Source organism: Aotus nancymaae, unplaced genomic scaffold (assembly GCF_030222135.1).
Source record: "Aotus nancymaae isolate 86718 unplaced genomic scaffold, 86718_ANA_hifiasm-v0.15.2.pri h1tg000004l, whole genome shotgun sequence".
In the NCBI taxonomy this organism is placed as follows: domain Eukaryota; kingdom Metazoa; phylum Chordata; class Mammalia; order Primates; family Aotidae; genus Aotus; species Aotus nancymaae.
The window spans coordinates 27,826,740-27,853,681 of NW_026988415.1; the positions used below are offsets into that span (position 1 = coordinate 27,826,740).

At 40.3% G+C, this 26,942-nt stretch overlaps 1 protein-coding gene and 1 pseudogene across 1 annotated transcript; both read left to right on the forward strand.

The window, feature by feature from the left end:
* The first annotated feature begins 4,519 nt into the window (after window positions 1-4,519).
* Window positions 4,520-8,042, forward strand: LOC110569446 (cancer/testis antigen family 47 member C1-like). Its single transcript, XM_064384554.1, has 5 exons — window positions 4,520-4,792; window positions 4,889-5,368; window positions 5,705-5,855; window positions 6,687-6,834; window positions 7,941-8,042. Exons 1-4 carry the CDS (start codon window positions 4,520-4,522, stop codon window positions 6,800-6,802), a joined length of 1,020 nt encoding a protein of 339 aa, XP_064240624.1. The 3' UTR covers window positions 6,803-6,834; window positions 7,941-8,042.
* Window positions 8,043-10,291: 2,249 nt separating this feature from the next.
* On the forward strand, window positions 10,292-11,326 carry LOC105733789 (proliferation-associated protein 2G4-like; annotated as a pseudogene).
* The last annotated feature ends 15,616 nt before the right edge of the window (window positions 11,327-26,942 follow it).

Sequence of the window (26,942 nt, forward strand, 5' to 3'; positions counted from 1 at the left end):
ATTCATTAGTCATTGCCCCATCTGCTTTATTTTTCTATTTCTTTTATTTTTAATTTTTGTGGGTACATAGTAGGTGTATATATTTATCAGATATATGAGATGTTTTGGTACAGATATGCAATGTGAAATAAGCACATCATGGAGAATGGAGTATCCATCCCCAGCCCCACCTGCTTTAAAGGCCCAACTGCCACTCTGCCCAATGCTCCAGCCATTTCATTGCCTTGGACCAATATACACATACCTCTGCCTTTATCCATGCTGCTTCCTTTACTTGCAATGACTTCCCCCCAATATTTATTGCTGGTTAAACTCCTAGTTTCAGGAATCAGCTGAAATGCCCCCTCTTGAGCACCTTCCCAGTCACCAACCCACCTTCCCTACCACCCCCTCAGCCTTAGCTAATTATTCTCTCTCATGAGATCCCATAGTACCTTGTGTTCATCCCTGTTATAGTTCTTGACACCTTGTGTCATCATCATCCAAATGTTTGTCTTCCCCTGTAGACCATGAACTAGATAGATCAAGCCATGGATCTTAAGCACCAAAGTGTCCCCAGTCCTTGACATAACTCCAGGCATATAGTAGGTGATAGATATATACTCAGTGAATGATTGAATGACTAGGATCTGGTGTATTTGTCCTGTACCTTCAAGTGGACAGTCCAGCTCTTCTGGAAGAGGAAGACACTTCTGTGGTTTTTGGTTTGGGATTTTTGGTAACATGCTCCTTTAAAGTGAATAGTAATGGTCCTGTTCAAAGTTATGAAACAAAAATGGATGGACATAGACAGAAAGGAGGTAAAAGGAAAAAAAGTAGGAATACTATAAGTATACAAAAACCATCTACCTGACTGTATTTGTTTTCACTAAGACAGTGTAAAGCCAGTCCTGGTGATACCATTGCAGCAGAAAACAAGGGTGCCCCATTAGACACCTTCCTCACCCCAAGACTTCTATCAAATCCCCTATGCCTATTTTCTTGCCAGAGGCAATATCACTTCCTTCCCCAATTCCAAAGCTTAGAATATGAGGAAGTTTTGAACAAAGTGAGGATTTGTTCTAGATTAAATGCTATCAGAAAGTGGGTACAGTTCTGATTGGTATTTTGATAAATATTATTTATAGAGGGGGGATATTAGAACCAGTATAAAGCTGTAATTGGTAAAGAAGTGGTACTCATTTTAATCAAGACAAGCTAAGCTTAGTATTTGTTTAGTATTTTGTGACTTCATTTTTCTTTGCTTGAATGAAATTATAAAGTGGCCTTGCTTTGTTTCTTTTTATCATAGACACAGAGTGATCCTGTGTGATGTTGGTGTTCTATGCGATTGTTTATATTCAGTAGGAGAAAAAGATGGCTTAGCTATGAGTGCCAGCCCAGCTCTGAATGTCAGGTACTGCTTTTTTACCTCCCTTCTCAATTCAGACAGGCTTGTCTGAATTTCAGAGACCCTCAACTCATAGCCATTTATTTGTCTGGGTAATCAACCTTGTGCTGTCAAGTTGCCCCTGAAGCTGTATGTAAAATAAGCATTCCTGTCTCAATTTCAGATTAAAGGTCAGGAGATGTTGGTTCTTCTCCTGGCTCCTCCATTGAGTAGTATGACATTGGAAAGCCAGTTAACTACTGCAGGCCTTAATTTTTCCACTTAAAGTATAAGCTTGTACTCAATAGCTAAAGGCCATTTCAAGTTCTGAAATTTGGGGAAATGAATTTTCTCTTGCATTTTTTCTACCTTTATAGAAAATGCTAAAGAGTTCATGGCCACATATCGGTATAGACAGGAAGAGTTACTCAATACGAGGTGCTATAGGTGAGCTGTTCAAAATAAAAATCATCTGAGACTTTAATCTCACACTGTGGATTAAGGAGCTAAAGGTAAACATTAAGAGGATCCCCAAAAAGAAAATATAATATAAAAATTCTCTGTACAAGAAGATTTGCAAATTTACAATGAAGTTAACATTAAAAGTAAATTGCAACATATAAATGAAAAACTAAATACCTGGAAACATTAACCAACTAAGAAGGCAAAATCAAACTGACAAAATATTTTCAACAAATAGTTAATATCATAAATATAATCCCATCTCATTCCATCTACCTATTTCACTCAAATCTTGACAGGGTATGTACTTAGCCAGGAGAGGATATAACTCCATGTATATAGGAAAAATCTGATTCCTCCAAATCCAAATTAGAGGGTTCTCTGAAGGCCTGAGAGACTACAGTCATCCCTCATTAACCATGGGGGATAGGTTCCAAAACCTCCTGCAAATACCAAAATCTGCAAATGCCCAAGTTCCAGATACAAAATGGCATAGTATTTGCGTATAACCTACACACATTATCATGTATGCCTTAAGTCATCTCTAGATTATTTGCAATACCTAATACAATGTAAATGCTATCTAAATAGTTGTTGTACTATATTGTTTAGTGAATAATGACAAAAAGAAAAGTCTGCACACGTTCAGTGCATATGCAATGTTTTTCTGAATATTTTTGATCCACAGTTAGTTGGATCCACACATGCAGAATCCATGGATACAGAGGGCCAACTATACCTGATAGCTTCTTTCCTATAATTTAAGAACAGGGAAAAATTATTGTTGATGTAATCATATACATGTATAGCATTTTACAGTATGAAAAGGGCTTTCAGCCCATTATCTTAATTGATTCTTTTTTTTTTAGAGAGAATTCCTAAGTCTTATCTTACTTGATTCTCAAATCAGCCTTGCGAGGTAGCTAGGGAATTATTATCCTAACCTCACAAATGATAAAACTAAGGCCTAGAAATAAGTAACTTTCCCTACTTCACATCAGGAAGCAAATATTAAAGCCAATTCTAGACCTCAGATTGGGGTTCTACCTCGGATTTGCTGTCTTTATAGTTAGTATTTTGGATTAGAAATTTTCCACATTGCCTTCCAGATTTAAACCAATGGTTTATGACAGCACCATGCTCCTTTTTTTAAGTGAAACTAAAGAAAAATAGAAACACTGAAATTTGATTGAGTTCATGAAAGGAAAAATAAAAACTTCCTGCTCACTTTGATGATATTTAATGGTATTATTATTCCTAAATTCAATACATGAAATATGCTACTTGCAATTTTTTTCAGAGTAGTTGTAGTGTGACAAAAAAAGTTTTCATAGAATGAATACAAAATAACGTTGATTTCTCCAGAATGTTCAGAATTACTTACTACTTGAATCTTGGTTAAGTGGGTCTTGAAATCAACAAAAAGTTTTGGGCTGTTGCTTGAAACACCCTAGGAAGCCTGTTCTTTTGGTGTTTTGCTTTGTTTTCTTTTGTTTTGTTTTGTTTTTTGTTTTTGAGATGGAGTCTTGCTCTGTTGCCCAGGCTGGAGTGCAGTGGCGCAATCTTGACTCACTGCAACCTCCGCCTCCCTGGTTCCAGCGATTCTGCTGCATTAGCCTCCCAAGTAGCTGGGACTACAGGCATGTGCCACCATGCCCAGCTAATTTTTTGTATTTTTAGTAGAGACATGGTTTTACCATGTTGGCCAGGCTGGTCCCAAACTTCTGACCTCAGGTGATCTGCCTGCCTTGGCCTCCCAAAGTTCTGGGATTACAGGTGTGAGCCACAGTGCCTGGGCCCTTTTGGTGTTTTTTATGCTTAGCTCTTATGAGATGACCTGGTCCTTTTTAAAAAGAATCTTTTTTTTTTTTTTCATTATTTGGAGGTTTGAAGTGAATTTGGCAGGATTCATTAAACACCTTCCAGTGTCTGTCATTTCCCACCTCAACAACCACCTCAACACTCAGTGATGACTGCATCCATTTCAACTCTGCACATTCTTTTCTAAGTAGCTTTACCTACGTTAAATCATTGAAAGTCTTACCTCTCTTCTTGGGAGGTTTTCACAACTGCTTAGGTCTGAGCTATATAACATTTTTATGACCCTGTCTCTACTGGCATGAGCCATTACTAGGTGGAAATAAGTGAACTCTGTTGACACCTTGCAGTTCACATGCTCCAGGGTGTCTCCACATTGGACCACTATAGTGTTGCTAATAATCATAAAATTAAAAGGGCAGGACTTGTGTGGACCTAAAGGGTAGCCCGGGACACTAAAGCCTCAAGGAACAGGTAGAGTTCTGAATTCTGAGTTGTCCTAAAGCTTAAGGGCTTGGATCATTCATTGGATGCAGAGCATGTCAATCTGAAGTTTTCAGCAAATGAGCTTAGAGCTCACTGAAAAAGCTGAGAGGCCCTCGTAGACACTTCCGGTTCCGCCCCCTGTGGCCTGCCTACGGGAATCTTTCCCTTCCGGTCTGAGTTCTCTCAGGCCAGCCTTGGCGGGAGGCTTCTTGGGATTGGCTCCCTGCCCTTCCCACCTTAGGGTGTCCTCAGAGACAGACTTTTATTCCCTCAATAAGGAGACAGACTCATATTCCCTCAGCAGCCAGCCTCTCGCCTCCCCTCAGCCACAGCCACCGTCTTCACCTCAGCCTGGTCGCCACCCCAGTTGAGGTACTGACCGTCATGTCTGCCACAGAGGATCCAGACCCAACCCAAGGGGACCAGGAGGCCCCAGTGAGCCAGGAGGGAGTGCAAGTTGAGGTGGCCGGAGCTGGTAACCAGGAGGGTAGCGACTCCGGCCCCAACAGTGGCGACGTGGTGCCCACAGCTGAGGTGGCCGGAGATGCAGGGCCCATGGGAGGCCTCAGGGAGGAGGAGGGTGAGCAGGTGGCAGACCTGGCTGCAGCCCCCGGGAGCGGGAGCGCCAAGGAGAAATCCGACATTGGGCTGGTAGAGGTGGAGGTGGAGATGGAAGAGGAGTTGGAGTCAGATAGGGAGGAGGAGGAAATGGAGTATGTGGAGGAGGAAATGGAGTATGTGGAGGAGGAGGAGGAAGACGTGGAGGAGGAGGAGGACGAGGAGGAGGACGAGGAAGAGGAAGAGGAGGAGGAGGAAAACGAGGAGGGGGAGGAGGAGGAGGAAGAGGATGACAACTTCCACTTGGTTGTGGCCGCCCATCGCTACCCCATAGTAGGCTTTTACATGGAGTTCCTGGAGCTGGTCCACAACCTTCTCCACCGCATCTATCACAACGACCACATCCTGATGCCGATGCATGGCGGCCGCCCGGTGGCGCTGCCCCACCCTGTGATGCCCAGCTCTGATGAGCCCCCGCTGCTCGTGTCCGCGAGGCTGGGTGCAGGGGCCGGGGCCCCAGAAGGCGATGACCTGGGCCTGATCGAGGAGGCCGAGTTGGTCCCAGAGCCTGAGGTGCCAGCAGACCCGGCCGAGATGGCCAGGGAACCCGCAGAAGAGCCCGCGGAGGAGGCTGCAGAGGAGAAGCCTGCAGGGGAGGAGCCCGCAAAGAAAGCAGTGCGCAATAGTAAGGAACAGGCTAGCGGCACTGGCGGGGAGGCGGGGATCTGTACGCCCGAGGGCTCTGGGCAGGGTCGCAGTGCGGGCACAGCTGGTAAAGTGGGTGGTGAAGCGGGGGTCAGGGCCCTCCTGAAAGTTAAGGCCGAATGTGTCCCAAAGAGTTGAAGCCCAGTTCTCTAACGACCTCTATAGTTTTGAGAAAACATGCTGCCCTCTATTAACCTGTGTTTGATAGGAGTTCTGAGATCATTGGTCTCAGAAGAAGCAGCCGCAGAGGAACTGGCGGCGAAGAAACTTGCCATAGAGGAACCGGAAGATAAACCAGCTGCAGAGGAGGAGCCTGCAGAGGAACCCGCCGCAGAGAAATCGGCCTCAGAGGAACCGGCGGCGGAGGAACCGTCCACAGAGGAGGAGCGGGAAGAGAAACCCGCTGCAGAGGAGTCTGCAGAGGAACCGGCCACACAGGAGGCCGCGGCCCCCGAGGGTGAGGAACTGGCAAGTGGCAGTGGTGAGGAGGAGGGAACACCGGCGCTTGAGGGCTCTGGGCAGGGCCGCAGTGCGGGCACAGTGAAGCTGGTGGTGAAGCGGGGGTCGGGGCCCTCCTGAAACTTAAGGCCGAATGTGTCCCAATGAGTCAAAGCCCAATTCTCTAACGACCTCTATGGTTTTGAGAGAACATGCCGCCCTCTACCAAACTGTGTTTGACAGGAGATCTGAGATCATCGATTCCATTTGCAAGCCTACAGACGAATGGCCAGGTAGACAGGGGTTTAGGAGGGAGCTCGGCAGGAAATAGAAGGGACGCCCAAAAGAAAAGAACAGGCAAATGGTATACATCCTTTTTGGTTCATGGCTTTTCTTGGAAAGTCGATCCCCCAAATAATGAAGTGGTACAGGAGCCCTTGGTAAAAATGAAACATTCGTGGGGGTTGAGGAACCAATGAGCTTCACCATAGAATTTGTCTTTTGAGGCAACAAATATTTTCCCACAAAGTTCTGACCGAAACACTTAGAATATGATCAGACCTGATGATTCTGATCTCTTTTTCTCCAAAGAACTAGAAATAATCAGCAGTTTTGGGTGGAAGATTTACTGGAAAAAAGGGAAATAATGTCACTGTGCAAACGATCAAGTGGCAGCAATGTGAGGGCCATGGAACTGTTGTGAAAACCAGTAGGAAGGTGCCTAGCTATTCCTTTCTTAGTTAAGTCTGTCCTCCTGCTCATGAGGCTGGAGTACTGGATGCTAGTTATAAATTGGGCTATATTTTCTGTGAATGTCTAGTCCCAACGTCTGTATTATTCTTTACTAAAGAAGTCACTAAATATCAGTATGAAAAGTGGGATGAAGAGATCCAAGGTGCTGCAGGCGAGGAAGAAAAAGAACAAGAAGAAGAGAAGGATGCAAAAAACAAGGTGAAGAACTCCTAAGGCGCAGCAGAGGGGAAGCCGAGGAAATCCAGGTATGTGTGTATAGCTTTCAGAATCACTCTACTATTCCTGGCATTTACCTGTTACTGACAGTTTTATTTTTTTTTTAATTCCCAGTAAACTAAGAAAAAGTTTTAAATTAGTTTAAAAATTCAATTTAACTTACTTAAAATGCTACTAGACTATTCATGTACCTAGTAATATGAACTGCAGTGTGGTCTGAAATATACTTCATGGCTACTCATTTGTTCATGTTGAGGTCTTTTTTCCTCTAGCTGCAAGACTATTAACAAGTGGCCAATGTATCAGACCTACTACCTAAGACCAATATTTGTGTACAAAACAGTTGCCAGATGCAGCAGCTAACTTAGCTGGGCCACACAGTAGTTGGGCCTTCATTACTTAGCCACAGAAATGCGGGCTCCTATAGTAACTAGGAGACAACTCAATGCCCTTTACAAAGTGACTAGTTACAAATAGCAAAAAGCTAAGAATTTCAAGTAGGACCACATTTAATGACTAATACCTAAATATTTGTTTAGCTCTATCTTTTTGTATTTTATGTGACAAATGAAAAGAATGTGTTGAATTAAGTCTTAAGGTATATCTGTCTTTGAGTATATTTCAATGGTTAACAATTTTTCTTTTTCCTTTTGCATTTTCACAGCTGTATATTTCATAACAGCTTCTTTCCCATATGGTAGATATGGAAACCAAGGGTCTGGGAGGGTAAAGGAGTATCATTTATGGAACTAGCACAGGCTGTTAAAGCTCGAGAGATTTATTTAAATCCCAGAATTGCTTCTCACATAAAAACAACAACAACAAGCCTTTCTGGTGCTAGGCAGACAAGGTTGGTGTGATCATTTGACTGGAACCAGTTCCACAAGCACCCTGATATCTAAGCTTGCGAGTTACAAAAAAAAAAAAAGGGTGTTCTTCTCTATTTGTTTAAGACATAGCACACAAATGTTGCAGATATACACAGAGCTGACCATTTTCTTCTATTTAGAAAGTCGGTGCTGGTTAATGTTATACCATTGTTTATTTTTTTTTCATTTCATCCTGCAGTTGGGAGGGATAGAAAGATGAAGAAAGAAAACTCTGTTGTTCATTGTTTTTATTTTATTTTTTTCAGATCCCTGTGAGAATTTATAACACGTATTATTCCAAAGTTTGTTACCTCAAGAGTAATATGTAGTGACATCTAAGTTTTATCTTTCATGAATGTATTTGACACTATTTGTTCAAGTTAAAAATAAAAGTTTGTTTCAAATGAATAAGCTGAAACATGGCCAAAAATAATTAAAATGTCAAGTTTAAAACAATTTTTGAAAAGAGAGAGATGGGGCTCAAGTCTTTAGAGCTGTGTTGTCTACTACCTTAGTCACTAGCCAACATTCTGGCTACTGAGCACTTGTAATATGGATAGTCTGTTTAAATATATGCTGTAAGTGTCAAAATAATATTGCATATCTTACTAATGTTTTAATACTAATTACACATTGAAATGATAATACTTGAATTAAAATATTAAAGTTTGTATTGGTTTCTTTTTGTTTTTTAATGTGGCTACTAGAACATTTAGAATTACCCATGTAGATCACATTGCATGTCTATTGGACAGTGCTGCTCTAGAGCATGCTTTTGAAGAAAACTTCATGGATGGCCCAGGTTGCCTGGAGGCCACATGGTATTGCTGAGCTTGGGCCCAGACTTTGATCTGGAGCAGTGGTTCTCCAAGTTTGGTCCCCCAAACAGCATCATCAGCATTACCTGGGAATTCTCAGACTCCACCCAAGACCTATGGAATCTGAAAATCTGGGGCGGGGTCAGCAAGCTGTGTTTTAACAAGTCCCCCAGGGGCTTCTGATGAACACTAAGGTTGGAGAGCCACTGGTTTCAAGCAACAGAGGAAGAAGCTGTGCTTCACCTCCTGTCAGACCGGCCTTAATTCACTGGCTAGGGGCTGTTTCAGGTAAACCGAAAGGGACAGCAAGGGCTGGGCTGGGGAGGAGACTAGAACTCACAGGGGCTGAGGCCTAGAGGGGAAAAATGCATAAAGGAAAAAGTCAGTCCAAAAGGATACAAACATGATACCATGTATATGACTTCTAAGAAAACATACTAATGATCACCGTAAATTGATTGTGGGTATATATAGAGAGACTAAAAGGTGTGCATGTAAGAGATGGATACAAATGAAGCCTACAGAAAGGTGTGCATTTGAAAGCCAAGCACTTTTGAGACGGTGGTTACCTCTCAGGGAAAGAAAGGGAGGGGCATTCAAGTAGAGAAGGCTCCACAGCAGGCATCAACTGTATTTGTAATGTTACATTTCTTAAGCTGAATAGTAGGTACATGGATGTTTATAGTAATGTTTTCTACAATTTTGTGTAGGTCTGAAATATTTCTAAAGCAGGAGGGGGAAGGGGAGCAGTTCTTCCCACGTCACTGGGGCAGGAGTCAGAATTCTAGAACCCAAACTGGCCTTTGAGGTCATTATGAAGGTACAGTTGTCATAATGATAACTGGAGATAAACCATTAAATAAAACATGTTGTATTAGTTGATTTAAACATTTCAAATATTTAGACATATGGTATATGGATCCCAAGTTGAACTCTTGTTCTGAAACCTGAAAATGTTACACGTGGGACAGGCTCAATATCTAGCTGATAACCCCTTTCCCTTCCTCCCTCCATGCCGCTTTGTTACCTGAGCACAGTGGGGCCCCTTGTTTCCAAAAAGTGCTTGTTCCAGTAGCCCATCTTGCTATAGAACTTGGACTTCTCCCTGACCCAGACTAGAGTGCAACCACCAACCACCTTGTCTCCTCCACTCGCCCCCAACCACACCCCTCTCTTTGCTCTCCAGGTGTTCAAACGCAAAACCTCTTCAATGGCCCTTCCCCCATACCAAATGCACACCCAAAAGCCATCAACTTGGTCAGGCACACCTGTGTGGATGCCCTTTATTCTCAGCACCACCTCGTAAGAACATTTTACTTCTCTGACAACCTTCAGCTCCGAGTTGTCTCTCCTATTTGATTTCCTTCCCCCTGTGACAGACAGGGACAGACTACAGAACAGGTTACATTGAATTTGTTTGTCATGTAGTGAAGATAAAGGAAGCTACAAAGAAGCTGAAAACTTGTCAGAATGAGCCTCTGGGTATTTAAAAATGAAACAAAAAGACCTCTTCATTTAAAAACAGAGCTTTGCTCTTGCCTGCCTGCTGGCTCCCTTTCTTGCTAGAGATTTTGCTGGCCCTCTCCTCGAGGATTGAGGGGGCTCAGACCACAGCCTGTGGCTGGGAAGGGAGACAGAGGCGGCGGCTCAGGGGAAACAAGGCTGCCAGTGATGGTGGTAGGAAGATATCGGGCGAGGACAAGCAGCAGGAGCAAACTATTGCCAAGGACCTGGTTGTGATCAAATATAAGACGGGGGGCGACACCACCAACCAGGTACTTCGGTCCTTGGTGGAAGCATTTAGCTCAGATGCCATGATTATGGAAGAAACAGGGAAAGTCTTTGAGAAAAAAAAGGAAATGAAAAAAGGTATTGCTTTTCCCACCATCATTTTGGTAAATAACTGTGTATGTCACCTCTCCCCTTTGAAGAGCGACCAGGATTATATTCTAAAGGAAGGTAATTTGGTAAAAATTGACCTCGGGGTCCATGTGAATGGCTTCATCACTAATGTGATACTTTTGTGGTTGATGTAGCTCAGGGGACCCAAGTAACAGGGAGGAAAGCAGATGTTATTAAGGCAACTCACCTTTGTGCTGAAGCTGCCCTGCACCTGGTCAAACCTGGAAACCAGAACACACAAGAGACAGAAGCTCAGAACAAAACTGCCCACTCATTTAACTGCGCTGCAATAGAAGGTATGCTGTCAAACCAGTTGAAGCAGCATGTCATCAATGGAGGAAAAAACCATTAACCAGAATCGCACAGACCAGCAGAAGGACCATGAAAAAGCTGAATTTGAGGTACATGAACTATATGCTGTGGATGTTCTCTTCAGCTCAGGAGAGGGCAAGACCAAGAATACAGAACAGAGAACCACTATTTACAAATGAGACCCCTCTAAACAGTATGGACTGAAAATGAAAACCACATGTGCCTTCTTCAGTGAGATGGAAAGGCGTTTTGATGTCAGGTCACTTATTTTAAGAGCATTTTAAGATGAGAAGAAGCCTCAGATGGGTGTGGTGAAGTGTGCCAAACATGAACTGCTGCAACCATTTAATGTTCTCTGTGAGAAGGAGGGTGAATTTGTTGCCCAGTTTAAATTTACAGTACTACTCATGCCCATTGGCCTTATGCAGTAAACCAGTGGTCCCTTCAAGCCTGACCTCTACAAGTCTGAGATGGAGGTTGAGGATACAGAGCTAAAGGCGCTCCTCCAGAGTTCTGCAAGTCAAAAAACCCAGAAAAAGAAAAAAAAAAAGAAGGTCTCCAAGACTGCAGAGAATGCCACCAGTGAGGAAACAGTAGAAGAAAATGAAGCTGGGGACTGAGGTGGGCCCCATCTCCCCAGATTGCTGCTCCTGCCTCATCCCCCTCCCACCACACCCCGGGCTCTGAAGTACAGTTCTTCTTCTCTACCTAGGACCACCAGCAGAGTGGGGGTCCCCCTGCCCCCATCCCAGTTCCCCAACACACTTCCTTCCAACAACAACCAGCTCCAACTGACTCTGGTCTTGGGAGGCAAGGCTTCCTAACCACAGAAGACTAAATGAAAAGAAGAAATTAAATAATAAAATCAGGAGTCAAAAAATAAAATAAAATGAAAACAGAGCTTTGTTGTTAACTGCGGAAAAGACATTCCTAATGGAGATTTCTAAGACTGATAATTACCTAATTCACTGTGAGCAAAGGGAGGAAGGAGGTGAAATAGCTACCAGGATTAAAGGGCATCTACCTAAAGGAACTGTTCACTATGGGAATACAAAGCAAATCAAATCCAGTCAATTGAAAACCTAGCATTATCAAAAAGGCAGATACCGTATCAGAAAAAAAAAATGTTTTAGGGCTGGTGCAGTGGCTCACACCTGTAATCTCAGCACTTTTGGAGGCCAATGAGGGAAGATCCCTTGAATCCAGCTGTTCAAGTCCAGCCTAGGGAATATAGTGAGATCACTGTCTCTACAAAAAAAATTTTTTTTAATTAGCTGGGCATGGTGGGGCATACCTGTAATCCCAGATACTCAGAAGGCTGAGGCAGGAGAATCATTTGAACCTGGGAGGTCGAGGTTACAGTGAGCCAAGATCATGCCTCTGCACTCCAGCCTGGGTGACAGAGCAAGACTCCATGTCAAAAAAAGAAAAAAAAAAAGCACATTGTTCAAACATAAAGATTTTTTTATGTCTACAACAGTGTATCCAGCATCATAGATGGCCCTTACATGAGAGGAGAAACCTCATAGGCCATGATGAGAATTCAAGGGAAAAAGGGATGTGAAGACCCTATGTAGACAGTCAAGACCTAGCCACGTAGTAAAAAAAATAATAATAACATTAATGGTAACAGTTATTCAAAAACCCATGGGATTTGTTTAACAAACATTTACCAAACACCTCCCTTTTGACAGACACCATGGGTGTTAGAAACTAGAGGAAGGCCAGCCAGGCACGGTGGCTCACACCTGTAATCCCAGCACTTTGGGAGGCTGAGGCAGGTAGATCACGAGGTCAGGGGTTCGAGACCAGCCTGGCCAACATGGCGAAACCCTGTCTCTACCAAAAATACAAAAAATTAACTGGACATGGTGACACATGCCTGTAATCTCAGCTACTCTAGAGGCTGAGGCAGGATAGTTGCTTGAACCCAGGAGGCAGAGGCTGTGGTGAGCAGAGATCACGCCATTCCACTCCAGCCTGGGCAACAGAGCAAGACTCTATCTCAAAGAAAAAGAAGAAGAAGAAGAAAGAAAGAAACTAGAAGAAGGCCTGGACATTCCCCTTAAGGGGCCTATGCTTTCAATGGAGCTAAACAATGTCTACACATATCACTGTAATCTAATGAGGACAGTAATGGGGGGAGATATAGCAAAGAAGTCTTCTTGGAGGTGATGAGTTTTGAGCCAGACTGTAAAGGAGAATTTTAGAGATTTTTTTCCAGGGATACTCTCTGCTACTCCAAAAATTAAATGGTAATCTCTTCAGGTTGTATGTCCTTGGGTCCCTCCCCCATCCTACCCTATCCCTAATGATGAGTTTGCAAAGAGAAAGGACTTGGCCACTTTTCTTGACTGACAGAGGAAGTCCGGTGGAGAAAGAAAGCACATTTCCCTAACCAAATCTGAAATCCTGATTGTGCCAACTTCCTGATTTAGAGAAGATCAGATATCATGGGTCAGATGGCTAGGGATAAAGGATAGGCACTAACTATACACCAGAGATAGGGAATGTGACATCCTGTATAGGTTTGCATCTGCAGGCAGCAGGCGCAGACAGATAACTGAGGATATGGAGACTGTTCCATGGGATTCTGAATCATGTACTTGCTATGAAGAGATCCCCAGTGTGGGAGCTAGGAGGAGACTCTTCCTCAGTTTTGCTTCAGTATTTCTTGAAAACACACCTGCTCAAATTTTTTTTTTCCTTTGTTTGCTGGTGCCAACCAGTTCCCCTCCCAGAGACTTGGAGCCAACTCTAACCACCTGGTGACATAGTGTGCTGCCACTGCAACAGAACCATCTCCAGGATCCACTTCACTTCTCTACAACACCTTGTTCTATGGCAAGCCCAGTGACCAATCCTACCTCCCTGAACAAAGAAGAAGATTCAGGTGCACGATTCTTTGCCCAAAAACTTTAATATTGACAGTAGTCTTTATATTGTGTGTCAGCTCCACTGATAACTGCAGGAGGCAACTGGAAAAGAAATGATTACATAAACTACACTCTTGGCAAATATATCAGAATATCAACACTGTATATATCTGGAAGGCATTGGCTTCCAGAAGTCTTGACCAAATCCCCTAGAGGGGCACAGGAATAGTGGGGGGCACTAGGATGGGGACCATGGAGACTTCTGCTATCTTTGGCTTCCACATGTGAAACAAGCACCAGCTACAAATGACAATTCCAAAAGACTCAGCATTGGTACATTAAAAAAATACCCAATAAATGTGGTAAACATAAATCTATGACTTAATAAATGAAGTTGACCAATTTACATAAAAAGTAAAGACAAAGGGGGGCATCGATTAGAAAAGAGGAAGAGAATTGTGGCAGAAAGTAGTATCTGTTTGTCCTGGGAGTCAAATCTACTTTTCAGGGTAAAGAACAAACTCCTTAGTGTTGTATTCATGACCCCAATGTGATTTTCAGGCCCATTTGCTACTCTGCCCAATGATCTAGCCATTTCCTTACACACACACACACACACACACACACACACACACACACACACACATCTCTACCACTGTTCATACTGTTTCCTTTACCTGTAGTGACCTCCCTGCTTTCCTCACCCCTTCACTACTACTAGTGATCTTTTAGGAAGTGAAATGCTTCCTCTTGAGCAGCTTCCCAAGCACCAACACACCTTCCTCCTCTCTTCCTCCTAAATAATCATTCTTTCTCCTGAAATCGATAGTACTTTGTGCTTATCCCTGTTTTGGAACTTGACATGTTATGTCATCCTTGTACAAACATCTGTCTTCCCCTCTAGACCATGAACTAGATAGATCAAAGCATGTGGTTTAGGCACCATGAGTATCCAGCTTCTAACATAACATCAAACATATAGTAGGTGCTCAATACATGCTCAGTGAATGACTGAATGAACAGGGTCTGAAGTGTCTCTCCTGCAGCTTCAAGCAGACAGCTCAGCTCTTCACAACTTGAGAAGACACTTGCGTGATGTGTATGTGTGTGTGTGTACGCGTGTGTGTGTGTGTGTGTTTTGTAATATCCTATGTCATCTAAAATGAATAGTAATGGTCTAGTTGCAAGCAGTGGAGCAAAAATGAATGGACAATATTCCCATGTAAAAAAAGTGAATTTAGCCACAGACCTTACACCCTTCACAGAAATTAATTTAAAATGAATCATAGACCTAAATGTGAAACACAAAACTTACAAATACTAGAAGATAACTCAGGAGAAAATCTAGATGACCTTGGGTTTGGACACAACTTTTCAGATACAACACCAAAGGCATAATCTATGAAAGAAATAATTAATAAGCTAGACTTCCTTGAAATTAAAAATTTCTGCTTTGTGTAAGAAACTGTCAAATAAATAAGAAGACAAGCCTCAGACTGGGAGAAAATGTTTGCAAAAGTAACTGATAAAAGACTGTTATTCAAAATATACAAAGAACTCTTAAAACTCACCAATAAGAAAACTACTAACAATTCAATGAAAATTTACAGGTACAAAATTACAATTAGGATGTATTATTCCATTTTCATATGGCTGTAAAGAACTGCCTGAGACTAGGTAATTTATAAAGGAAGAGGTTTAATTGACTTACAGTTCAGCGTGGTTGGGGAGGCCTCAGGAAACTAACAATCATGGTGGAAGATGAGGGGGAAGCAAGGCACCTTCTTCACAAGGTGCTGGAAGGAAAAGTACTGAGCAAAGTGGGCAGAGCCCCATATAAGACCATTAGATCTCATGAGAACTCACTGTCATGAGAACAGCATGGGGGAAACAGCCCCCATGATTCTACTACTCTCACCTAATCTTCCCTTGACACGTGGGAATTACGGGGATTACAATTCAAGATGAGATTTGGGTGAGGACACGAAGCCTAACGATATCAAAGGAAGAATAAGTTCTTCTGTTTTAATACACAGTAAGGTAACTAGAGCAAATAACAAAATAGTGTATATTTCAATATTGCTAGAAGAGATTTTTAATGTTATCACCAAAAAGAAATAATAAATGTCTAAAGTGGTGAATATACAACGAGAAGAACTAGAGACCCAAGAGCAAACCAATCCCAAAGCTAGCAGAAGACAATAAATAACCAAAATCAAAGCTGAACTGAAGGGGATTGAGATGAAAAAACATTCAAAATACCAAGAAATGAGAGTTGTTTTCTTGAAAAAATTAATAAAATACATAGGCCACCATCTAAACTAATAAAGAAGAAAATAGACCAAATTAAACACAATTAGAAGTGACAAAGTGCATATTACCACTGGCCCCAAAGAAATACAACCATCACAGAATATTATGAACACCTCTATGCACACAAACTAGAAAACCTAGAAGAAATATATAAATTTTTGGACACATACACCCTCCAAAGACTGAACCAGTAAGAAATTGAATCCTTGAATAGAACATAATGAGCTCCAACACTGAATCAGTAATAAGTACCCTACCGACCCCCAAAAACCCCAAGACTGATTGACAACTGAATTCTACAAGATATACAAAGAAGAGCTGGTACGATTCCTACTGAAACTATTTCCAAAATTTGAGGAGGACAGACTCCTTCCTAACTCATTCTACGAGGTCAGTATCATTCTGATACCAAAACCTAGCAGACACAACAAAAAAAGAAAATTTCAGACCAATATTCTTGATGAACATCAATGCAAAAATCCTCAACAAAACAATGGCAAACTGATTCCAGCAGCACATCAAAAAACATATCCACCATGATTGAATAGGCTTTATCCCTGGATGCAAGCTTGGTTTAACATACACAAATCAATAAATGTGATTCATCACATAAACAGAACTAAAGACAAGAACCACATGATTATCTCAACAGATGCAGAAATGGCTTTCAATTAAATTCAACACCCCCTCACGTTAAAAACTCTCAATAAAATAGATCTTGAAGGAAGACATATCAAAATAACAAGAGCCATAAATGACAAACCCACAGCAAATATCATACTGAATGGGCAAACGCTGGTGCATTCTCCTTGAAAATTGGCACAAAACAAGGATGCCCTCACTCTCTCACCACTAGTATTCAATGTAGTATTAAAAGTTCTGGCCAGAGCAATCAAGCAAAAGAAAGAAAGGGCATCCAAAATAGGAAGAGAGAAAGCCAAACTATCCCTGTTTTCAGACAATATAATCTTATATCTAGGAAACTCCATAGTTTCAGCCCAAAAGCTCCTTCAGCTGATAAAAACTTCAGCAAAGTTGGCCAGGTGCAGTGGCTCATGCCTGTAATCCCAGCACTTTGGGAGGCTGAGGTGGGCAGATCACCTGAGGTCAGGAGTTTGAGACCAGCCTGGCCAACATTGTGAAACCCTGACTCTAAAAAAAAAAAAAAAAAAAATTAAAAATTTTTTAAAAATAAAAAAAAAAACTTCAGCAAAGTCTCAGGAAACAAAATTAATGTATACAAATCACTAGCATTCCTTTATACCAACAATAGTCAAGCTGAGAGTCAAATCAGGAATGCAATCCCATTCACAATTGACACAAAAAGAATAAAATATTATACCTAGGAATACAGCTAACCAGGAAAATGAAACCTCTACAAGGAGAACAAAACACTGCTCATAGAAATCAGATCTACACAAATGGAAAAACATGCCATGCTTATGGATAGGAAAAATCAATATTGTTAAAATGGCCATACTGCCCAAAGCAATTTATAGATTCAATGTTATTTCTATCAAACTACCAGTGACATTCTTAACAGAACAAGAAAAAAAATATTTTAAAATTCATATGAAACTAAAAAGCCTAAATGGCCAAGGCAATCTTAGCAAAAAGAACAGAGCTGGAAGCATCACGTTCCCCAACTTCTAACTATACTACAGGGCTACAGTAACCAAAACAGCATAGTACTGATAACAAAAACAGAAACAGACCCAATGGAACAGAATAGAGAGCCCAGAAATAAGGCTGCACACCTACAAGTATCTGATCTTCAACGAAGCTGACAAAAAATAAGCAATGGGGAAAGCATTCCCTACTCAATAAATGCTGCTGGGAGAACTGGCTAGCCATATGCAGATGATTGAAACTAGATCCTTTTCTTACATTGTATACAAAAATAAACTCAAGATGGACTAAATGCTTAAATGTAAAACCCCAAACTATAAAAACCCTGGAAGAAAATCTAGGCAACACCATTATGGACATAAGAACAGGCAAACATTTCCTGATGAAGATGCCAAAAGCAATTGCAACACAAGCAAAAATTGACAATTGGATCTAATTAAACCCAAGAACTTCTTTTCTGCACAGCAAAAGAAACTATCAACAGAATACACAGACAATCAACAGAATGGGAAAATTTTTTTGCAAACTGTGCATCCGACAGAGGTCTAACATCTAGCATCTATAAAGAACTTAAACAAATTTACAAGAAAAAAACAACCACATTAAGGACATGAACACTTTTTAAAAGAAGACATACATGTGGCCAATAACCATTTGAACAAAGCTCAATATCACTGATCATTAAAGAAATGCAAATCAAAACCACAATGAGATACCATCTCATACCTGTCAGTATGGCTATTACTAAAAAGTAAAAAAAAAAAAAAAAAAAAAAAAAAACATGCTGGCAAGGTTGTGGAGAAAAGGAAATGCTTATATGCTGTCAGTGGGAGTATAAGTTAGTTCAACCATTGTGCTAGCATGGTGATAATTCCTCAAAGAGCTGAAGACAGAACTACCATTTCACCCAGCAATCCCTTTGCTGGGTATTCACCAAAAGAAATACAAATCATTCTATCATAGAGACACATGCACATATATATTGATTGCTGCATTATTCACAATAGCAAAGACATGGAATCAACCTAAATACCCATCACTAGAAGACCAGGTAGAGAAAATGTGGTACATATACACTATGGAATATAATGCAGCCATAAAAAAGAATGAGATCATGTCCTTTGCAGGAAAATGGATGAAGCTAGAGGCCACTATACTTAGCAAACTAAAGTAGGAACAGAAAACCAAATATTGCATGTTCTCACTTATAAGTGGGAGCTAAATGATGAGAACACATGGCCACATAGAGTAAAAAAAACAGATACTGGATCCTACCAGAGGGTGGAGACTGGGAAGAGGAAAAGGATTAGGAAAAATAACAAAGGGCACTAGTCTTAATACATGAGTGATGAAATAATCTGTACAATAAAACCCCATGACATGGATTTGCCTATATTAACAATGTATCCTTGAATTTAAAAACTAAAAAATAAATAAAAATAAAAATGTTATGTTTCTAATAGAGATTATTTGGATTTTCTCTCTTCATTTCTTGGTTAGTCTTACTAATGTTCTATCAATTTTGTTTATCTTTTCAAAGAACCAACTTTTTGTTTCATTTGTCTTTTGTTGTTTTGTTGTTGTTGTTTCAATTTCACTTAGTTCTGCTCTCATCTTTGTTATATCTTTTCTGCTGCTGGGTTTGTTTGTTCTTGTTTCTCTAGTTCCTTGAGGTGTGACCTTAGATTGTCTATTTGTGCTCTTTCAGACTTTTTAATGTAGGCATTTAACGCTATGAACTTTCCTCTTAGAACCGCTTTTGCTGTGTCCCAGAGGTTTTGATAGGTTGCGTCACAATTATCATTCATTTCAAATAACTGTTTAATTTCCATCTTGATTTCACTGTTGACCCAATGATCATTCAGGAGCAGATTATTTAATTTCCATGTATGTTCATGGTTTTCAGGGTTTCTTTTGGAATCAATTTCCACTTTTATTCCACTATGGTCTGAGAAACTACTTGATGTAATTTTGATTTTCTTAAATTTACTGAGACTTGTTTTGTAGCCTATCATATGGTCTGTCTTGGAGAATGTTCCATATGCTGATGAACAGAATGGATATTCTGCAGTTGTTGGGCATAATGTTCTATAGATATCTGTTAAATCCAATTTTTGCATGGTATAGTGTAAGTCTATTATTTGTTTGTTGACTTTCTGTCTTGATGACCTGTCTAGTGCTGTTAGAGTATTAAAGTCCCATTAAATATTACTATGTTGCTATCTCATTTCTTAGATCTAGTAGTAATTGTTTTATAAACTTGGGAGCTCCAGTGTTAGGTGTATATATATTTAGAATTGTGATATTCTCCTGTTGGACTACTCCTTTTATCACTATATAATGTCCTTCTTTGTCTTTTTTAACTGCTGTTGCTTTAAAGTTTGTTTTGTCTGATATAAGAATAGCTACTCCAGCTCACTTTTGATATCCAAGTCTTTCCTTCATCTTGACTTTAGATAACCTGATGACTATGTGACTATGGAATATCTTTTTCCACCTTAAGTTTATGTGAGTTCTTATATGTTAGGTGAGTCTCCTGAAGATAGCAGAAACTTGGTTGGTGAATTCTTACTCATTTTGTTATTCTGTATCTTTTAAGGGGAGCATTTAGTCCATTTACATTCAATGTTAGTATTGAGATGTGACCTACTATTCTATTCATTGTGCTATTTGTTGCCTGAATACCTTGGGTTTTTAAATTGTGTTTTTGTTATATAAGTCCTGTGAGATTTATGCTTTAAGAAGGTTCTATTTTTGTGTATTTTGAGGATTTGTTTCAAGATTTAGAACCCCTTTAAGCAGTTCTTGTACTGCTGGCTTGGTAGTGGTGAATTATCTTAGCATTTGTCTGGAAAAGACTGTATCTTTCCTTCATTTATGAAGCCTAGTTTCACTGGATACAAAATTCTTCACTGATAATTGTTTTGTTTAAGGAGGCTGAATATAGGACAGCAATCCCTTCTAGGTTATAGAGTTTCTGCTGAGGAATCTTCTGTCAATCTGGTAGGATTTCCTTTATATGTTACCTGATGCTTTTGCCTCACAGCTTTTAAGTTTCTTTCCTTCATCTTGACTTTAGATAATCTAATGACTATGTACATAGGCAATGATATTTTTGCCATGAATTTCCCAAGTATGCTTTCAGGTTCTTGTATTTGGATCTCTAGATCTCTAGCAAGGCCAGTGTATTAGTCCATTTTCGTGCTGTTGATAAAGACATACCCAAGACTGGGCAACTGAAAAAAAAAGATAAAAGAGGTTTAATGGACTTACAGTTCTGCATGGTTGGGGAAGCTTCACAATCATGATGGAAGGCAAAGAGAACCAAGTCATCTTACATGAATGGTGGCAGGCAAAGAGAGAGAACTTGTGTAGGGCACCTCTTCTTTATAAAACCATCAGATCTCATGAGACTCATTCACTATCAGAAGAACAGCATGGGAAAGACCTGCCACCATGATTCAGTTACCTTCCACGAGGTCCCTCCCATAACACGTGGGAATTCAAGATGAGATTTAGGTGGGAACACAGCCAAACCATATCATCCAGGAATGTTTTCCTCTATTATATCCTCAAATATGTCTTCCAAACATTTGGACTTTTCTTCTTCCTCAGAAATATCAATTATACTTAGGTTTGAATGTTTAACATAGTCCCAAAGTTCTTGGAGGCTTTGTTCATTTTTTTTAATTCTTTTTTCTTTGTCTTTGACAGTTTGGGTTAATTCAAAAGCCTTGTCTTCAAGCTCTGAAGTTCTTTCTTCTGCTTGTTCATTTCTATTGCTGAGATGTTCCAGTGTATTTTGCATTTCTTTAAGTGCATTCTTCATTTTCAGAATTTGTGACTTTTTTTTTTTTTTAAGAGGGAATTTTTTTTTTTTTTTATTGCATTTTAGGTTTTGGGTTACATGTGAAAAACATGCAAGGTTGTTGCATAGGTGCATACGTGGCAGTGTGATTTGCTGCCTCCCTCCCCTTCACCTATATCTGGCATTTCTCCCCATGCTATCCCTCCCCAACTCCCCACCCCCCCCCGCTGTCCCCCCCAACAGACCCCCGTGTATAGTGCTCCCCTCCCTGTGTCCATGTGTTCTCCTTGTTCAACACCCGCCTATGAGTGAGAACATGCGGTGTTTGATTTTGTGTTCTTGTGTCAGTTTGCTGAGAATGATGGTTTCCAGGTTCATCCATGTTCCTACAAAGGACATGAACTCCTCGTTTTTAATGGCTGCATAATATTCCATGGTGTATATGTGCCACATTTTTCCTGTCCAGTCTATCATCGATGGGCATTTGGGTTGGTTCCAGGTCTTTGCTATTGTAAATTGTGCTGCAATGAACATTCGTGTGCATGTGTCCTTGTAGTAGAACGATTTATAATCCTTTGGATATATACCCAGTAATGGGATTGCTGGGTCAAATGGAATTTCTATTTCTAGGTCCTTGAGGAATCGCCACACTGTTTTCCACAGTGGCTGAACTAATTTACACTCCCACCAACAGTGTAAGAGTGTTCCTATTTCTCCACATCCTCTCTAGCATTTGTTTTCTCCAGATTTTTTCATGATCTCATGGCGTGAGGTGGTATCTCAATGTTGTTTTGATTTGCATTTCTCTAATGACCAGTGATGAGCATTTTTTCATCTGTTTGTTGGCCTCATGTATGTCTTCTTTTGTAAAGTATCTGTTCATATCCTTTGCCCATTTTAGAATGGGCTTGTTTGTTTTTTTCTTGTAAATCTTTTTTAGCTCATTGTAAATTCTGGATATCAGCCCTTTGTCAGACGGGTAGGCTGCAAAAATTTTTTCCCATTCTGTTGGTTGCCGATTCACTCTATTGACTGTTTCTTTTGCCAGGAGGCATCACACTACCGGACATCAAACTCTACTACAAGGCTACAGTAATCAAAACAGCATGGTACTGGTACCAAAACAGAGATATAGACCAATGGAACAGAACAGAGGCATCGGAGGCGACACAGCATATCTACAACCATCCAATCTTTGACAAACCTGATAAAAACAAGCAATGGGGAAAGGATTCCCTGTTTAATAAGTGGTGTTGGGAAAACTGGCTAGCCATATGCAGAAAGCAGAAACTCGACCCCTTCCTGACACCTTACACTAAAATTAACTCCAGATGGATTAAAGACTTAAACATAAGACCTAACACCATAAAAACCCTAGAAGGAAACCTAGGCAAAACCATTCAGGACATAGGCGTAGGCAAGGACTTTGTGACCAAAATACCAAAAGCATTGGCAACAAAAGCCAAAATAGACAAATGGGACCTAATCAAACTCCACAGCTTTTGCACGGTGAAAGAAACTCCTTGCCATTCTGATAGGTGTGAAGTGTTATCTCATTGTGGTTTAATTTGCAACAAAAAACAAAAGTAAACAAATAAGATTACATCGAATTAAAAAGCTTCTGGACAACAAAGGAAACAACTAACAGATAACTGGACAAAAACATATTTCTAAGCCATACATCTGATAAGGATATATAACAAACTTAAAACAACTCAATAGCAAGAAAACAAACAACCAAATTAGAAATGAACAAATGATCTGAATAGACATTCCTCAAAAGAAGACATATATATAGCCCAAAAAACATTTTTTAAAATGTTCAACATCACTAATCATGAGGAAGAATATCTTGACTGTGGAGACAAACCACTGGGCTAAATGATCAAAATAGTCTGTAAAGCCCTTGAAGAAGAGATAAGATGACTACTTATCTTAAATAGACTAAATATTTACCTGCCTGTATGCAGGAGCTGTGTCAGAAGATATCTTCAGATTTCATCAGCTTCATGACTCCATCATTTCTAATGCTCATCTTAATGGTTTCCTCCTAATGCACATAGGGTGTGTATATGACACAGAAAATCTGGGGGGGGGAAATGGTTGAGTCCACAGGGAAGGAACACACATGAGCACGCACACACACACACACACACACACAAATGAGGTTGTTTAACTGGATATTTCACGTTAAGTCACATGGACCTTATGTGAGTGCAGTATATAAATGTGTTTTGGTCAGAAAAGGACACAGAACTTATAAAAGACCAGAAAGTGTGAAGAGATATAACTACAGTATCAGGAGGAAGATATAATTTTGACAAAATAACTATTTAAGGAGTTGTGGGGGAAGAACACTTTTTACTCAGAATTTTCAATGCTAAGTACAAAGGTGAATGAGCACATAAAAAAAAACAGTGCATTTGTGTTATGTTTTCATCCTTTACCCACATTCTGGACCAAAGCATTTAAGGTCCCCCCAAAAAAAGAAAAAACATTTCCTTTCTTAAAGCTATACTATAGTAAAATAATCTTGAGTGTGTCCCTTAAAAGGTAAATAGGTGGAGCCACATCATTGTAAAACAGGACAGCCTCAACCAATTCCTTAAATTGACATCACTTCAAAAGAAAGAGGCAAGAATACAGGACTCTTATGGGAACCAAAGAGACCATGCTACTGTGATTTAATAAAACTTTCATCTCCAACTTCAAAAGGCTCCATTAATCTCCTAACCGCCTATCTAGGTTTTAGGGAGAAGGAAATGGAGAGTTTTGAATATGAATTTTCTGCCCCTACCTATTGCTCTCAGTGACAAAGGAGACAGAAATAAACACTCTTCCAAAAGACCCAGAAGAAACTCTTTGTGCCAAGAGAATGGAGTGGGGAAAGGTTAGAGTTTACACTGTGACAGGAATATGAATGTGAGATATCTCTGAATCAAGGCTATTGGACAGCCCCTGAGCCTCTGTTTTCTGTGATGTGTGAATAGCAATATTAGACCATGTCCTCTGCATCCTATTTGTAAAATTTCTTGCCCACAAATCTGGTTGGTTTCTAAGTAATTTATATGTGTAATGTATTTGCTTGTAAAATACAAAATTGATGACTTACATTCAATTTATCACTCTTCTTTATGGTCATACTCCGCCTAATCAACTGACCACCCAGCAGTGTATACAATACATTTCCCAAGCCCTTAACCCTGGGCCTAATGAGTTCTAGAAGCTGGAAGAGCTAAGGTGAGAAACTGAAAGCCCCTGGTTCACTCTACAGTTTTTGCCAATGGGCTTTTTCTATTTAGGTCTGTGACTGGTTATCTAAATAAAATGGAATTCCAAGATAATAGAGCTAATTTTTGTACTGTATAGTTAGAGTTTTGCCCTGCTCCTGAGAAACCATGTTAAAATAGATACCAGTGGTCCAAAGATGTTAAAGAAAAGGCAATAGTGTTGAGATTGTTCAGAGTGTGATCCCAGGCCCACCTGCATCACAATCACAATCAGAGGTGAATATTAAACCTACAGATTCCTGGGTTCTACCCTAGACCTGCTGAATCAGAATCTATAGATTGGACCCAGGGACCTGCATGATAATAAGCTCCACCAAGTGATTTTAATGCTAACCAACGTTTAAGAATCACTAGCTTAATGCAAACTCATCCCCACAGCTAAGAAACAACTTGTAAGTGTGCACAGCATTCTAGCATGGAATCTCCTCAGTGGGACCTCCAGATCTCAATCAATCAACTAAAAACTATTTTACTGCCCAAATACATACATGATCCTCTCAGTGAACCTTAGTTTCCTTTCTCTAAAACAATTATAATAATATCACCCACCTCTTACAGGCTGTGGAGAAAATTAAATGATATACATGTACAGTGCTTCACATACTGCCTAGCACATGATAAGTCATTCAATACATTTTAGTAATTCTAATAAGAAAATATTCAAGCTCCTTAGTGAAACTTTTCCAATTTGTAGGTACCCACATTATTTAATTTCCTGCCACACCTCCTACATAACAATTTATACTCTAGACAAACAAAATCAATTGGAGTTTCCTCATATACTATGCTACGTTTTATCTCCACACTTGCTTATGCTCCTTCTTTAGCCTGGATGCAGCTCCTTGACTTAGAAAGCTCATACTTGATCTTCAAGGCCTAAATCATTGGCATAGTCTCTGGGAAGCATTTATTAGACTCCTAAGACTAAGTTAGGAGGCTCTCCTCTTTGTGCTCTCAGGACTTTTTACCTTTTTATACCTCTCTTTTCCCTATTAGAGAGCAAACTTTTTAAAGTCATGAACAATGGGTATTTGCAGTCATTTCTCTAGATGCTCTTTTTGTTGCCAGTAATTTTAAAACATACAGAGTCTAAGTCTCTTTGTAAGTCATTAAGAACTTGCTTTATGTATCTGGGTGCTCCTGTATTGGGTGCGTATATATTTAGAATCATTAGCTCTTCTTGGTGCATTGATCCTTTTACAATTATGTAATGTCCTTCTTTGTCTCTTTTGATCTTTGTTGGTTTAAAGTCTATTTTATCAGAGACTAGGATTGCAAATCCTGCTTTTTTTTTTTTTTTTTTTTTGCTCTCCATTTGCTTTGTAAATCTTCTTCCATTCCTTTATTTTGAGTGTATGTGTGTCCTTCCATGTGAGACGGGTTTCCTGGATACAGCACACTGATGGGTTTTGACTTTTTTTATTATTATTTTATCATATACTTTATTTTATTTATTTTATTTTTTTATTGCATTTTAGGTTTTGGGGTACATGTGAAGAACATGCAAGGTTGTTGCATAGGTGCATACGTGGCAGTGTGATTTGCTGCCTTCCTCTCCTTCACCTATATGTGGCATTTCTCCCCATGCTATCTCTCCCCAACTTCCCACCCCCCCGCTGCCCCCCACTACGGGTTTTGACTTTTTATCCAATTTGCCAGTCCGTGTCTTTTGATTGGGGCATTTAGCCCATTTACATTTAGGGTTAATATTGTTATGTGTGAGTTTGATCCTGCCATTTTGATGCTAGCTGGTTGTTTTGCCCATTAGTTGATGCAGTTTCTTCATTGTGTCGATGCTCTTTACCATTTGGTACATTTTTGGAGTGGCTGGTACTGGTTGTTCCTTTCTATGTTTAGTGTTTCTTTCAGGAGCTCTTATAAGGCAGGCCTGGTAGTGATGAAATCTCTCAGCAATTGCTTGTTCGCAAAGGATTTTATTTTTCCTTCACTTATGAAGCTTAGTTTGGCTGGATATGAAATTCTGGGTTGAAAGTTCTTTTCTTTAAGGATGTTGAATATTGGCCCCCACTCTCTTCTGGCTTGTAGGGTTTCTGCTGAGAGATCTGCTGTGAGTCTGATGGGCTTCCCTTTGAGGGTAACCCGACCTTTCTCTCTGGTTGCCCTTAGCATTTTTTTCCTTCATTTCAACCCTGGTGAATCTGAATATTATGTGCCTTGAGGTTGCTCTTCTTGAGGAATATCTTTGTGGTGTTATCTGTATTTCCTGGACTTGAATATTGGCCTGCCTTGCTAGGTTGGGGAAGTTCTCCTGGATAATATCCTGAAGAGTGTTTTCCAGCTTGGATTCATTCTCTCTGTC

Bases quoted from the DNA above. Each gene is read 5' to 3' on its own strand.
- LOC110569446 (XM_064384554.1), top strand. From the start codon at position 4,520: ATGTCTGCCACAGAGGATCCAGACCCAACCCAAGGGGACCAGGAGGCC. The intron at 5,369-5,704 runs GTGCGCAATAGT...CCAGCTGCAGAG, and splicing joins AGGAGCCCGCAAAGAAAGCA to GAGGAGCCTGCAGAGGAACC. The intron at 5,856-6,686 runs GTGAGGAACTGG...TCTTTACTAAAG, and splicing joins GGAGGCCGCGGCCCCCGAGG to AAGTCACTAAATATCAGTAT.